The sequence below is a fragment of the Nothobranchius furzeri genome, chromosome 19 (assembly GCF_043380555.1).
Source record: "Nothobranchius furzeri strain GRZ-AD chromosome 19, NfurGRZ-RIMD1, whole genome shotgun sequence".
Taxonomy (NCBI): Eukaryota; Metazoa; Chordata; class Actinopteri; order Cyprinodontiformes; family Nothobranchiidae; genus Nothobranchius; species Nothobranchius furzeri.
The window spans coordinates 156,292-171,854 of NC_091759.1; the positions used below are offsets into that span (position 1 = coordinate 156,292).

The 15,563-nt window shown below is 42.1% G+C and overlaps 1 protein-coding gene across 1 annotated transcript in view; it reads right to left on the reverse strand.

The window, feature by feature from the left end:
- Positions 1–5,630: 5,630 nt before the first annotated feature.
- Positions 5,631–15,563, reverse strand: part of fam91a1 (family with sequence similarity 91 member A1) — a 39,325-nt gene continuing 29,392 nt past the window's right edge. Inside the window, exons 19-24 of the mRNA XM_054745185.2 lie at positions 13,819–13,891; positions 11,473–11,619; positions 11,006–11,104; positions 10,737–10,860; positions 10,555–10,624; positions 5,631–5,918 (exon numbers count right to left, since the gene is read on the reverse strand). Coding sequence (XP_054601160.1) covers positions 5,733–5,918; positions 10,555–10,624; positions 10,737–10,860; positions 11,006–11,104; positions 11,473–11,619; positions 13,819–13,891 — 699 coding nt within the window. The 3' untranslated portion in view covers positions 5,631–5,732. The remainder of the gene's footprint in view (positions 5,919–10,554; positions 10,625–10,736; positions 10,861–11,005; positions 11,105–11,472; positions 11,620–13,818; positions 13,892–15,563) is intronic.

Sequence of the window (15,563 nt, forward strand, 5' to 3'; positions counted from 1 at the left end):
CTGAGCAGCGCTCAATTCAGATTTCATGGGACTCTACGTGATGGGCTCAGCCCAAATAATTGACATTTTGCCTACATTATCACTATATAATGACTATTACATACAGTATATGACTCACTTTCACATATTTCTTTAAAAATCATACAGAATTTTCCTAAATATACTTTCTATATAGTGGAAAAGTCCAGATTTCTGCTTTAAATGTAAACATTTTATTTTATGTTTATGTATTTAGCAGACGCTTTTGTCCAAAGCAACTTACAAGTGATAATCGGCATATTGCCCTTGAGGCTAACAACAACAATAACAACAACTTGACATCAGTCATGGAGAGTAGGGAACAAGGAGTGGACGGTAGAGAGGGGGGACGGGTGCAGGGAGGGTGCTAGTTAAGAAGATGCTCTCTGAAGAGCAGGGTCTTCAGGAGTTTTCTGGTAGTGCTTGGAAGGTCATTCCACATTTGTGGAACGATGCATGAGAAGAGTCTGGATTGTCCTGAGCGTGGTGTAGTCACTGCTAGCCGAGGATCCTGTGATGATCGGAGCGGCCGGGCCGAGACGTAAGCCTTTGCAAGAGGATTCAGGTAGATGGGAGCCGTACCATCTCGGACATTGTATGCTAGTGTTAGCAATTTGAATTTGATGCGTGCAGCTAGCGGTAGCCAGTGGAGCTCAATGAACAGAGGGGTGACGTGTGCTCTTTTTGGCTGATTGAAGACCAGACGCACCGCTGCGTTCTGGACCATTTGAAGAGGTCTCACAGTAGAGCCTGGAAGACCAGTTAGAAGGGCATTGCAGTAATCGAGGCGGGAGATGACAGTAGATTGCACCAGGAGCTGGGTGGCATGTTGTGTTAGGTATGGTCTGATCTTTCGTATGTTATACAGCGCAAGGCGGCATGAACGAGCAACAGAGGCAACATGATCTTTAAAGGTCAGGTGTTCATCAATCACAACACCCAGATTTCGAACTGCCTTCGAAGGAGCCAGAGATAGGAAGTCATTTTGGATTGAGATATTGTGCTGTATGGATGGTTTTGCTGGGATGACAAGTAGTTTGGTTTTAGAGAGGTTGAGTTGGAGATGGTGGGATTTCATCCATTTTGATATGTCAGAGAGACAGTTTGATATTCGTGCAGAGACAGTGTGGTCGTCCGGTGGAAATGACAGATAGAGCTGGGTGTCATCTGCATAGCAGTGGTAGGAGAAGCCATGTGATTGAATGATCTCACCCAGCGAGGTGGTGTATATGGCAAAGAGAAGAGGTCCTAGTACAGAGCCCTGGGGGATTCCTGTGGCAAGATGGTGCACGGTAGAGGATTGTCCAAGCCAAGATACACTGAATGATCATTCTGTGAGGTACGATTCAAACCAGGCGTGTGCTTTCTCTGTGATGCCCATGCTAGAGTGTGGACAAAAGGAAGCCATGGTTGACAGTGTCAAATGCAGCCGATAAGTCGAGCAGGATAAGCACTGAGGATTTGCCTGTCGCTCTAGCTTCTTTTAAGGATTCAGTCACTGCTAACAGAGCAGTTTCAGTGGAGTGGCCCTTTTTGAACCCAGATTGGTAAGGGTCAAGTAGACAGTTTTGTGAGAGGTATTCTGTGATCTGCTTGAAAGCCACCCTTTCAATGATTTTGGACAGAAAAGGGAGGATATACATGTATCACTCTGTATATTACTCTTTACATTTTGGCAGCTAGGTTTCATGGAGCCAGTAGACATGACTTGGTTAAGTAAATTTAACACCATATTTCTTAGAGTGTAGTTTTGTATTAACATGGATTTTATTAGAAATAAGTGGCAAACTCTTCCTTTTAGTGTTTCAATGCGAGAGCCTGACTTGTGTAGCTTCCTGAGCTGACCTGATGGCGAGGCAGATAATCTACTTCTGCTTTCACAAGAAATGATGCAAGAATGATGAAGAAGTGATATTTACTATGCAAGAGGTTAGTATAATTTCACCATTTCTGTCTTTTCATCAGCTCTGGCTCAAGTTTGAACACGCACTGTGAGTTTTCCCAGTGTGTGTTATTTTATTTTCACACCCCTCTTCTCTCTATTTCAACATGAAGCCCTGCAGCATCACCCATCTAACAATGGGAGTCAAAAATAACAAATCTGCAGAATAAATTCAGCAGATGTCTTTTCAGAGTGTGCTGCAGCGCAGACTCTTAGTGTTAGGAAACAAACCCTCCAGAGCGGTGACATGCAGCCTGTTTGACCGCTTCTTGGAGCTTCTTACCGTCAGGTGGCCTGACCCAGTTTGCACCCCACCCTCTCTTCAGCATGTCTCCTATAATTTGCAGAGGTGGGAAATTTGTGGAGCGGTGAGGCCCGGGAGACCTGGTCAATTAAACGGGGCCCCACCTGTCCGGTGGGGGGCACAGCCAGCCATGGACCCACACCTGTAGCTTCAGGAGAAAAATCCACACGGGACTTTAGTTTTTCCACATAACCCCTTAATGTAGCACACATGTTGTTTGTCAACTCATCGTCCACTTATATTTACGAGGGTGGTTAGAACGAGTGTATACAGGCAGCAGATGGACGCAGCAACCGTAGCGCTGTGCCTTGAGCACCATCTGTTCCACCAGGCTCGGAAAACCTCCAACAGCCTATGATAATGTAATGTGACTGGCAGGATAACCTTCCAGGGAGGGGATACACTGTAAAATCTAACAAGTTATGTCAAAACGAAAAGTAAAAATGTATTTCCTTGTTTTAGAAGAAGAAAGGACCTTTTCTCTAAGCGCCTCTCAAGACAAAAATCATGAGGCGCTTCACAAAAACAAAAAGATGTAAAATATGAAAAATAATTTAGAAAATGATTGAAACAAGGAACAAGGAACAAGAACAAGGAGAGAGTGGTGATGAAGGTCACACCAAAACCAGCCTAAACAAGTGAGTTTTCAGCTGCTTTTAAAGGAGACCACTGAGTCCACTGATCTCAGGCTCAGGGGGAGAGAGTTCCAGAGTCTGGGGGCCACAGCAGCAAATGATCTGTCACCTTTGGTCTTTATTTACAGGGAAAACCCATATTTGTACTATCTACAAATGATATAAAAGACCGTGAAATCAATATTAAATGTGGTAAAAAGTAGATGTCCGATATTATCGGCTGATTTTGGCGTTAAAATTGACGTTGGAAATTGTATTTTACTCCTAATGACACGTTTACAGAACACGCACATATAAACAACAATCAGCCTAACTTAAAGGGATATTCCACCCCTAACTGAAAATTCACTTAGGGATGGAATATCCCTTTAAAGAGCGAGTCATCCCCTAATCAAGTTGTTTTTGCTGATTAACTGCATAAATGCTAACAGTGCTGAAGACATATGTGGTCATTGTTTTGGGATTTTAGTGCATCTTACCTTAAAAATCAATATTCACCTAAACCTGTTAGTGTGGCGCCCTCTTCAGGTTAAAAATGTGCACCACACTTTAATTTAAATCAGCTATTGCTATTGGCTAAGGCATGATAAGTGACATTAGCTGTTATTTGTGACTGCACAAGGGTATTTTCAGTGTCACTGCTGCAGCACCACCCTCTCAGTCTGCCAGGCAACACCTCGTTTAGGTGCATTTTACCAAACAGGAAGTGTGGGTGGGGTAAGATTCTGGTAGGGGGGTTGACTTGCTCTTTAAATGTATGTAGTTGTCATATTGTGCACAGATAATGTTTAAGGATATGTAAATGACCTAAAATGGTTTAGTTTTGTTGTTTCAGTGAAAAGAAATCCCGAAATATCCCCAAAACTGACAAATCTGATTTAAACGACACAAAAAAGTGAACAGAGCACAAAAACACTGATAATTCAAACTTTTTAATCTAACCACCCACCTCAGTCCCCTCCAAACATACATCACTAATTCAGAAAGACTTTTCAAACTAATGATTAACGTTTAACCCAACAATTTCACAAGTAGTGTCAACCAAATAAGATGAACTAACGAACAAGCAAAAACACATTTTTACAGTGTAAAAAAAAGAAGACATTTTAAGGATAGATTTGCAATTATTACATATTTATTTATATTTTTATATACTTTTTACATATTTGTGGTCACATGTATCTGGAGAAGAAACCAGGAAGTGAAGGAATGTCATTCTCGCCTTTTGCAAACCCGTTTTACTTTACAGGTGTTTTTTTTCTTCTATTAAACAAGCTACAGCAAATAAAATGTAAAATTTATGCTGACATATAAAATCATTTTACATACATGAATCAATTAAGACCTGATTTAGAGGGAACCTATGTTGTAGTACACACACACACACACACACGATTCTACTGTCATCATGCTTCATCTTAGTCCTTTTTTTTTATTTTAGCGTCACGTTTAGAGACAACTTCCACAAACGAGTCAGAAACTGTAGAGGGAGGATTTCCACTTCTTATGCAACAAAACATAATGAAAATTCATGACCAACATTTTAGGGCCTTCAACATCTCAGAGAAACCCGGTGAAGGATTAGCATCACCATCTGAGGGGCCATTTGGAGGAAAAGTTGCTTTGTTTTCAAACACAACCTCACACACACCTTTTTCCCCTCAATGAACAGAATCCATTGGGGGGTTGTGAAGGGCTGGCCTAGAGAAAACCAAAAACAAGCAGATCTACCGGCTCCTGTTCTGTTCCACACAAGTTCTAAACAAAACAGGGAAACTTTTGATTTTTATTCTTTTTATGCACTCAGTCAAATGTGTAAATACCTGAAAAAGGCAAAAAAGTTGTTTTGAAAATGAAAAAAGCTAAGAAAATGAGCAGATGTGATCACAGGCCTGAGTGCTTCTGATTGGCTGACTAGAAAGAAAAAAAAGGCACCAAACAAAACAAAAAAAATAAAGATAATTTGAAGACAGTAAACACGTCTTTGGTGCTTTCCATTCAGGAAATAATAATAAATGCTTGTGTTCTCATGAGTAAACACTTCCTTCTGGTAATCAAAACCTCCAAAAAACAAATGATTCCACGTTAAAACACGAAAAGGTGACATTTAGTCATCCACGGGTTTCGGACAAATCCTGCACAGTGCAAATAATAAATCCCCCCGTCGTTGGTTACAAGTAGAGAGGAAATGAGACTTCTTTTGATTTGTGCAACAGTTTCATGCATTAGACCACCGGACGTGAGACGACACAGACAGGCAGCTGGGTTTGGGTCAGAACCGAACCTGGGAAGTCCAAAGACTTGGTCCTAGAACGCCAAAGAATTCCTGATAAAGTCTTCCTTTATTTTTTACAACATCAATTATTTAACTTTACTTTGAAGAAACACACGCCTCCTGTGATTGGAGGATGGTGTGGTTGGTCTTCCAGGTGGTTTACCTGCACTGTTGTAATATTTGAGATAATAGCACCACTCCAACAACACTGCTGCTCTAGGAGCGCATGAAATACGGGGGGGGGGGGGGGGGGGGGGGGGGGGGAACAAGAGGGTTAGTGCTAGTGTTCCTCTTACAGCAGATATAGTACAGGTGATGGGCTCGTTTCCCATAGCTGGATGGATTGGGGGGGGGGGGGGGGGGGAACAAGAGGGTTAGTGCTAGTGTTCCTCTTACAGCAGATATAGTACAGGTGATGGGCTCGTTTCCCATAGCTGGATGGATTGGGGGGGGGGGGGGGGGGGGGTACATGTGATGATGCAAAAACAAGGAGTGGGCCCTTTTTTTTTAACCAAGGACTCGCCTCAGCCCATGAATAAACCCAGCTCTGCGATTGGTTTATGAGGACTGGTCCTTCTGCAGGGAGGAGATGTCCAAAGGGGGAGGGGCCCGCCCACTCCACTCCTTCAGCTGACCGTCCTTGAAGAGGAGGTTGAGGGAAGGCAGCGGGACGCCGGACTCAGCTGGAGGCTGGCTGAGAGGGTTGGACACGCCGCTGTCCACATCGGCGGGCTGGCTGCCGTCCTGTTGGACAAAGACGTTTACCTCAAAAGTAAAAATATAAAATTTTTACACATTTATTATCAGTTTATCAGTGTTGCCTAACTGTGTGAGCCTACAAGCAATCTAAATTATTTACACATCACTGTAACCAGCTGTCTCTCATGAAACAGTGAATTTCCTCTGCCACACTCATGAATATCTCTCCTGGGGCGATGGGAAAAGCGCCCCTGGACTGCAGCTAAACAGCCAATGATATTTGGTTGCTAGGCAGAACTCGAGAATTTTTGGCTAATCAGCATCTCTGAATTTAATGTTTGGGTGCTGGGCAATAGCTCTCCTACCACAGGAAACAGCTAGCTAGCATGCTAGAAGGTATTTTCGCTCTCTCACCAGCCCTTTCCACCGGATGAGTAAACGTGGTATGCAGCAATCAGCCCCCGTTACGGTCAACGGGTGCGTTTCAAACGGCTGCGAAGCGTCGTGATGCACTGCACCACTACATTGACACTTTTTACGCGCCACGTTTCAAGAACGCATCTAGCTCAGCAGTTCAGATTGGGCCAGACAGGAAATCAAACACGGGAGCAATGTGAAACATCTGGAAACTTTCAAAATAAAAGTCACATACTGATTTCCAGTTGTTTAACTATTTAAAAAACAAAACACATCCGTATATGTTTATGTTTATTTATTTGGCAGATGCTTTTATCCAAAGTGACGTACAATTTATAACCTGTAGGGCATGTTGTGATCTGTGGGGGAAACCAGAGTACCCGGAGGAAACCCACGCATGCATGGGGAGAACACGCAACTCCACGCAGAGGCCGCAGCAGAGCCGGAGAAAACCCACGCATGCATGGGGAGAACACGCAACTCCACGCAGAGGCCGCAGCAGAGTTTTGAACCTGCAACCTCCGTGCTGCGAGGCAACAGTGCTAACAAATGCGCCACATGCAGCCCAGCTATAGAACTGAAAATAAACCAGACCTTTTGGAAACATGCTGCCATCTCCCCTTGCTTATTATTGAGTGAACGGCCAAAATCACGCGTGGTCTTGCTATTCTCCGGTGATTCTGTGACCTCGCGGGATCAGCTGCCGTTTCACGGCTGAAATGCTCCAGGTGGCGTAGGGTTCAACACGCCTCTTTGATGATCTTCCATCGGCATTGCTAACATCCCACTTCAGTGGTTTCAGTCCTACCTATCAGGTCGCACTCAGTTCATTACTATCTAATCCTCCCGCTCACAGCCCTCTTCTGTCTCTTCTGGTGTGCCCCAGGGCTCTGTCCTGGGGCCCCTCCTTTTCATTATATACATCCTTCCCCTTGGCAATATCTTCCACAGATTCAATATTCGTTTTCACTGCTTCGCGGATGACACCCAGCTCTATTTGTCCAGTAAGCCAAATTCTGCACTTCCTCCCTCCTCCCTCAACACTTGCCTTCAAGAAATAAAATCCTGGTTCAGTTCAAACTTCCTGGAATTAAATACAGACAAAACAGAACTTCTTTTGGTTGGTACCAAGAACACCCTCTCAAAATTTGACAGTTTCTCTCTCACTGTTGATAATACTTCAGTTTTCCCCTCTCCCCAGATCAAGAGTCTGGGTGTCATCCTAGGCAGCACACTATCCTTCCAATCTCATATCAATAGCATCACACGGTCAGCTTATTTCCATCTTCGTAACATTAATCGTCTTCGCCCCTCCCTTGATGTCCACTCTACTTCTATTCTTGTCCATAGTCTGGTTACATCACGTATCGATTATTGCGACTCTCTTCTCTCAGGCCTCCCTCAGAAAACCCTCCGTAAGCTCCAGTTGGTTCAGAACGCAGCAGCGCGCATCGTCACTAAAACTCCACATCACCCCCATCCTCAAACAACTCCATTGGCTACCAGTGCACACCGGGATTAACTACAAGATTCTCCTTCTCACCTTCAAGGCCATCCATAACCTCGCCCCTCACTACCTCACAGATCTTGTTCACATCGTCACCTAGTCTCGTTCCCTCAGGTCCTCCTCCTCCTCCATTCACCTCTCTGTGCCTTCCTTTCATCTCAGCACCATGGGGAGTAGAGCCTTCAGCTGCACCGCTCCCAAACTCTGGAACTCCCTTCCCCCTCATCAAGAACATTAACTCATTCACAGAATTCAAAAAACAACTCAAAACTCACCTCTTCATTAGAGCTGAGGAAAATAATCAAATAATCGATGCATCGGGATGCGGACATAAACGATTCTGCATCGTAGAGGAGTACGCCACAATCGATTATAGTGGAATGTAGTTTTGTTTTTTTAACAGCGGCACCAGCGCCGCATCCAAATCTGTCAGAGTGAGCGTCCTCCACATTTACCTCCGCCTTAATGTGGTACTGCAGGGCTGAGCGCTGGAGTTGTAACCTGAGACCGAACCGGAACCGAATCAGCCCGACCGGTTCTGTTGGATTTGGGCCGTGAATTATGTTAATTGAGCGGGTTGTCGTGCGGCGCGCTCCGCTCGCTCGATCAGCGACCGAGAGAGAGAGAGAGAGAGAGAGAGAGAGAGAGAGAGAGAGAAAGAGAGAGAGAGAGAGAGACCGTCTGCTCACACAAGAGAGACGATCGGAGGACGCTCCTCCAAACCGATGCTCCAAACACGCGTTATTTTCATAATTTAATTATTATTTCTCCTGGAAGCGCTCAGTCAGACTGCTTGTTGTAATTTAGGGAGATCCGGTCTTGGGGAGGGGGCGGGGTCAGTGACGGAGGCTGCAGCGTGATCGTCTGTCTCTTTTATTTAGGGACACGGAGAAGTTAAAAGGAGAAATAGAAGATAGAAATTCTTGTTCCACTTTATTCTTTTGGTTCATGATGATGAACTGATGTTAAATTCAGCTTAAAGAGAAGCTGGGAGGAAGATTTGGTTAATTTTAAGTTACAGGAGGTCTTGTCTCCTATCTGCTCCTCCAGAGACAGCATGGACATGAGGGTCACATGGACATGAGGGTCACACAGGACAGGTTAGTAGAAAGGTTTGTAGTTAGCTGGTTAGTGAAGGAGATCCATCAACTGGGTAATTTAATCCTAATCCAGCCCACAGCCTTCTGCTGGTGTTATTATCAGGAAGAATAAAACACACATCTTAAATATTATTGAAGTGTAGAATTTGTTTTAAGTTTTATTATTTTCTGCATCAAACAGAACTTGATTCATTCTCCAACATTTCAGAAATGAACCACTGGGTTCAAATAAAATAAACTAAGTCAAACATTTCATTTGGTGTTATTCCTGACACCCTTGAACTGCGGCATACATATTTGACTCTAGAGCTGCTCAGAGACATTAAACACTCCTATATGAACCCATTATGTATTTTATTATTACATTATGTGTCCTGTAGGTTTTCAGTACTTTTTTAGATTTTGTGAGTTTTTGCAAAGTGTGTTTTTCTCAGCCTGAGGCGTGGTGTTGAACGAGGAAACAGATGTTTTACTTTGCTAAATCTTCTTAAATGTTTAAAATGTTTTGTCCTAACCTGTTGTGAATGGAGGGCTTTTGAGGGATGGCAGGTTGTGTCACTTACGTTTTTGATAAAAAATAAAAAGCAATTATCTGACATCTTCTATTTATCGATGAAAACAAATCAATATGAAATAATCGTGATGCATCGTGATATCGAATCGAATTGAATCGTTGACCCAATAATCGTAATCGAATCAGGAGACAAATGAAGATTCACACCTCTACTCTTCATAACCACATATCAGCTTTGAATTTTAGAGTGCCTTGTTTGTTCATGTTTACGTACTGAATGATTTGTGTTTTTATTCTGTACAGTGTCCTTGAGTGACCAGAAAGGAGCTTTTAAATAAAATGTATTATTATTATTATTATTATTATTAAGGCTGGGTTACTCCCCCATTCACACACACTCGCTGTTGATTTAGACAGAGCTGAAACCATACCAGTAGCTGCTGCAGTAAAATGTTAAAAACTGGATATCGAACTCAACTCCAATTTAATTCAAGCTGGAAAACAAACGATCTCATGGAAAAGATCAAAAATGGACAGTACTGGACTGCAGTTGCTCTCGAATGTTCAAACGAAGGGTGTAGGAACACACGGACTGTTTATAGTGAACCAGGAAACTAAATCCTTGCCAAGAATATTTGCCACCAGCCGCCGCTGTCTTTAAGAGTCACCTAAAAACACACCTCCTCCGCTTGGCGTTTCCAGAACATGTTTGATTTTGGCCCTCGTTTATGTTGAATTTATTTCACAGTTTTCATTGGTTCACTCAATCCATCCACTCAATCCAAATGTGTTTCCCACATTTGTCCTGTACCAGAATGTTTCATCTATCTTGTAATTTCTATTTTGTAATTTGAATTGCTTTTATTGTTGATTTATTCAATATATTTACCTACAACTGTTCAGCGCTTTGGGCTCCCTGACAGGGTTGCGGAAGGCGCTTTATAAATAAAGCTTTGATTGATTGATTTAATCTAGTTTTTGTTTCAAATCAGCGCCTAAATTTAATTATTTTTACAAGTATACCCATCAAATAACAGCCTCACACCTTTAAACTTGTGTTCTGCAGAACTTCCCTCCCAAGCTACTGGACCAGATCTTTTACTTCAGTGAGAATCAAAGGAAACCGCAGGTGGGGGCTTTTACCTGGAACGACTGAACAAAGCTGAGCACTTTGAGGGAAAGCTTTCGGCTCGAGTGGAGCAGCTCCTGGAGGCTGAAACAACAACAACAACAACAAAACCTCAAACACCATTGCTCCTTTGAACATTTGGGTCTTTTTAAAAGCTGAAGTTCTAGAACAGCATCGGATCCGTGCGTTTTTTTACCTCTCGTTGCTACACAGTTTGTGCGAGGCAATCTTTCGACACACTCTGCGGTTGAGCTCTGAGCTGAAGAGAGGCATGCCAAAGCACAGTTCAAGAGGGACCCACTCATCTTCAGATGAAAGAGCTGAGACAAAAGAGGAACGAAGAGGGGGACGGCGTGAGACACACGGGAAGCCCTGGCCTTCGCCGTCTGGCCTCTGGTATTCGTTCTGACTGAAATCTGATTAAATACATCTTGAAAACATTCAAACGTAAATAAAAACACCCACTGTCTGTCTTTGCTTTGCTCTCGCCGTTCTCTTCCGTCACCAGCTCAAAAGACTCGGTGCTGCCGTTGGTGTCCAGGCCTCCTCCCAGGTGGGTTTCTCCTTCAACAGATGGCAACAAATTTAGAACATCGAGCCGCTTATTTTTACATTATTTATTGCTTTTTGCCCGCCTGATACTGAAGGCTTGTCCGTTCAAATCAAATATTCAGGGTCATTTGCATAAATCTGAGGCGCTGAGATTCAATCCTAAGGCAAAGACAGTTTCATCCATGTCCATTAGCAAAGGTTATCACAAAAAAGGCACGCGATTATGCAGACAAACAGCATAATTAAACTGGACGGCACGCATTATTTATCCAATTTGCACCATTATTGCCAGCAGCTGCTATGGAGAGGAACATTGCTGCTAAATTAGCGATCGGTCTTCTCTGTGTGAGCTCACACGCGTTGTGTTTCAGCCATCATACCTCCACACTCCCGGCTCTCACTGGCCCTGCGATGGTGCCTGTTGCTGGAGTTCAGCATGGTGATGTAGCCACACTGGTGCTCCAGATCCACGTGCTCCTTCAGCTTCTGCAGAGCCTTGTGCACACACATGTTGGAGTAGGAGAACTCTGCGCAAGGAGCAGAAGACACGACTTGAAGGTGTTCAAGAAAGAGTTTTTTACTATTGAAAACAGAGCCTCTACAGAACATATGAAACTTTGATGAGGCTCAAAATGGCCCAGGAGCCTAACCTGGAGAGCCATCCTATATTTGTAAAAATATAATCTGGCCATAAGCCATTGAAACCACCAAGTTCAGCGCTTGTCTACTGTGGTCTGAACCAATTAGAGCAAATTTGACAAATTCATCACTTTGGAAATCAGTCGCCGGGGAAGTCCGCCGTTGAAGAATAAATAAATGACTTAAGTACCTCAATCTACTCACATCTCAAAGAAAGGCTCAAGTCTAAAGGGTTCAAAGTTGATGCCAAAGTTGTTAACAAAAAAAAGAGCACTGTTCCTGATCAGACGCCATCTTTGTAGTTTTCCTGTTGCAGTTTTAGCATTAATGCTGCATTCCAGTTGTCATCAAAACTCAGAATTTCCGAGCAAGAAACGGGCACATCCATCCATCCATTGTCTCAAACCGCTTGTCCATGTAGGGTCACGGGGGGACTGGTGCCTATCTCCAGCGGTCAACGGGCAATCAGGCGGGGTACACCCTGGACAGAGAGCCAGTCCATCGCAGGGCAACACAGAGACACACAGGACAAACAATCACGCACGCCACACACACACACACACACCTAAGGACAATTTGGAAAGACCAATGAACCTAACAGTCATGTTTTTGGACTGTGGGAGGAAGCCGGAGTACTCGGAGAGAACCCACGCATGCACAGGGAGAACATGCCAACTCCATGCAGAAAGATCCCAGGCCGGGAAGTGAACCCAGGACCTTCTCGCTGCAAGGCAACAGCTCTAACCACTGCGCCACTGCGCAGCCTCATTCCAGCTTCCAACTAGGAAAAAATGGACGTCACCAGTGTTGTTGGGTACTAAAAGAACTTAACCAAAAGAACCTACCAGGTATTCTCTGCACCTAAATAATAGTAATACGCACCCATCAACAGTTGCCACATGCAACCAGAAAAACTACAAATCAAATGTGAAAATATAAACGCCTGGAAAAGTAAAAACAATTATGGCAGCAATGTTGAATTTTTCTAAAATGTAACTAATGATAACAATAATAAACAACTACTCGGTGCTTTTAAATAGCAAGAAAAAAAGATAACAGAACATATAAATGAGGAAAAAAATAAAGAGAACAACTACTTCCTGGTAGCACTGGGCGCAGCCATCTTTAAATTTGTGATCTCGGGGTCCTCTTGATACCTGCGAGCTCAGAAATCCGAGTTCATTGCATCATTTCCGGCTAACTTATCTTGGACAAACGAGTTCCGAGGACAACTGGAACGCACCGAAAGCACACCCAACAAATATAGTGCTGTGACTGCCAGCACACAAAACTGGTCGTGCTAATGTAGACCAGTATAGCTACAATGGAGCATGGCTAGACCAACCCGTTGACCTACTGTTGCAGTTTGTCTAGATTTCTAAGCTACGCTAAAGCATTAGCGGTAGCTCGGGCTAGCATTAGCAGTAGCTTGGGCCAGGGTTGGACTTGAACAATATTTGCGTCCTGGATAATCTCTGTTGAGAGGATCCTCTGTATTAACTTCGACGAGCACGTGGGAGGCAGATCGTTGCTGCAGTCTGCTCAGCCCTTTGTTGGGAATGTCCGAACGGGGGTGGGGTTTGAGGCACACCCACCAGCCCTATAGCACATCGGCCATTCTGGGATTCTCCAGAACTTGCCGGTCCACCTCTGGCTTAGCAGTAGCTTGAGTTAGCATTAGCAGTGGATCAGGCTAGCATTAGAAGTAGCTGAGGCTAGTGTTGTCCTGCGGTTAGCATTATTGCAACCAACGTTTACATATTGCCAACGCTAAAGTGGGTTGGGATAAACTGAAGGAGGCATTTCTAAGCTTATGAGGAGTTAAACCAACTTTTCTCAGATCCAACCGTTTTTCAGCCGCCATTACAACAATTTCTGTTTTGCATAGGAAAGCAGGTCTGAGACTGCGTTACCTGTAAAGGATGCTGGATATCTGGATGGTAACATTATTCTTAGTTCGATTTTCAATTGAAACAACTGCGATAACACTATTAAATTAAAACGTGTTTTGTCTGACTGATAAGTTGGTTTATTAGGTAAAACATCAAAGGAGAACACTGTGACCTCCTGATACGAGTGTCACCTACCTCCCTTCAGATCCTCCTCGTCAAAAGGAAACGGGATGTGAAGAGTCTCCCCATGCCCGTGCATACCATGACCCTGAGTGTTACACAGATGCACAGGTTTATATATATAAATATATATATATATATATATATATATATATATATATATATATATATATATATATATATATTCCGTTTATTTCATTCAAAATAAAACAAATAAAGCATATAAACAATAAGAAATACATGACAAAAAATCAAATTTGGACAAAAGGGAGCAGAATGAAGAAAAACATCTTATAATTTCTGTCCCCTTTTCCAGAAGAAATAATCAATTTATATATAATTACCATTTGTCAGACACACATACAGATTCATTTTAAACTTTTTCCTGTTCTAAATTCCAGTGCGATCATGATCATTGATTTAATTTATATTTTCATAATTATTTAGTACACTCAATTTGGTACATTTTTTTGAATATATTAAATGACAGAGTTTTTTTAAATTTCCCTTTTAAGGTTATTCCATAATTTAACACCATTTTCAGATATATTCCACTCCTTAATTTTAGTTCTAAATCTAGGTTTTGTAAACACATCAGTTTCTTTCAGCATGTAATTACTAGTTCTCTTTTCAAATATCCCCTGAATGTTTGTTGGCAGAGTACCTAAATTGGCTTTAAACTTATATTGTATGATTTTCCAGTCTTTTAAATCATGAAATTTCAGTAATTTATATTTAATAAACAATGCAGCCACTATAATTGATGATTCTCAGAGCTCTTTTCTTTAAAATAAATAAGGGTTGTGTATAGTTTTTGTATGTTGCTCCCCAAATTTCTACACAATAAGTCAAGTATGGAACAATCAGTGAATTGTACAATGCCAACAAACCAGAATTAGTCAGTAAAAACTTGACTCTATGTAATACTTCTAAGGATTTTACCTTTTATGTAACTAATATGGGATTTCCATGTCAAGTCTTCATTAATAAGAACTCCAAGAAATTTAGTTTCTTTTACTCTGAATTGCAATCCCATCTATTTCCAATGACACATCACTGTTCTTTTTATCAGTGAACAGTATAAAATTTGTTTTATTAAGATTCAGTATCAATCTCTTTTTATCAAACCAGTTTTTAATTTTAATCAGCTCATCATTTATCACTTTAGCCACCTCCTCAATATTTGATCCTGAGTAAAACAGTGTTGTATCATCTGCAAATAGAATGGTACCGAGTGTCTTAGATACATTTACCAAGTCGTTAATAAACAAAATGAACAGTTTTGGTCCGAGGACCGACCCTTGTGGCACTCCACAATTAATTTCACATAGTTTTGATTTATGGTCCTTTATCTGAACAAACTGTTTCCTTTTTTCTAAATAAGTTTTAACCCACTGATGAGCCACACCTCTTATTCCATGCTGACTTAATTTTCAAAGTAACCTTGAGTGATCAATGATGTCAAAAGCTTTTTTCAAATCAATGAAAACACTAACAAAGTAATTTTTATTGTCAATTGCTGTTGATATTTTATCCGTTAATTCCATTATTGCCATTGCTGTGGAATGTTTAGTTCTAAACCCATATTGTTCATTGTTTAAAATATTATTTTTTTCGATGAATTTATCCAACCTTGATACAAATACTTTTTCCAATATTTTAGAAAACTGTGGAAGCAGTGACACCGGCCTGTAATTATTGAAACTATGTTTATCACCACTCTTGTACAAAGGAATGACTTTCGCTGTTTTCATTGCGTC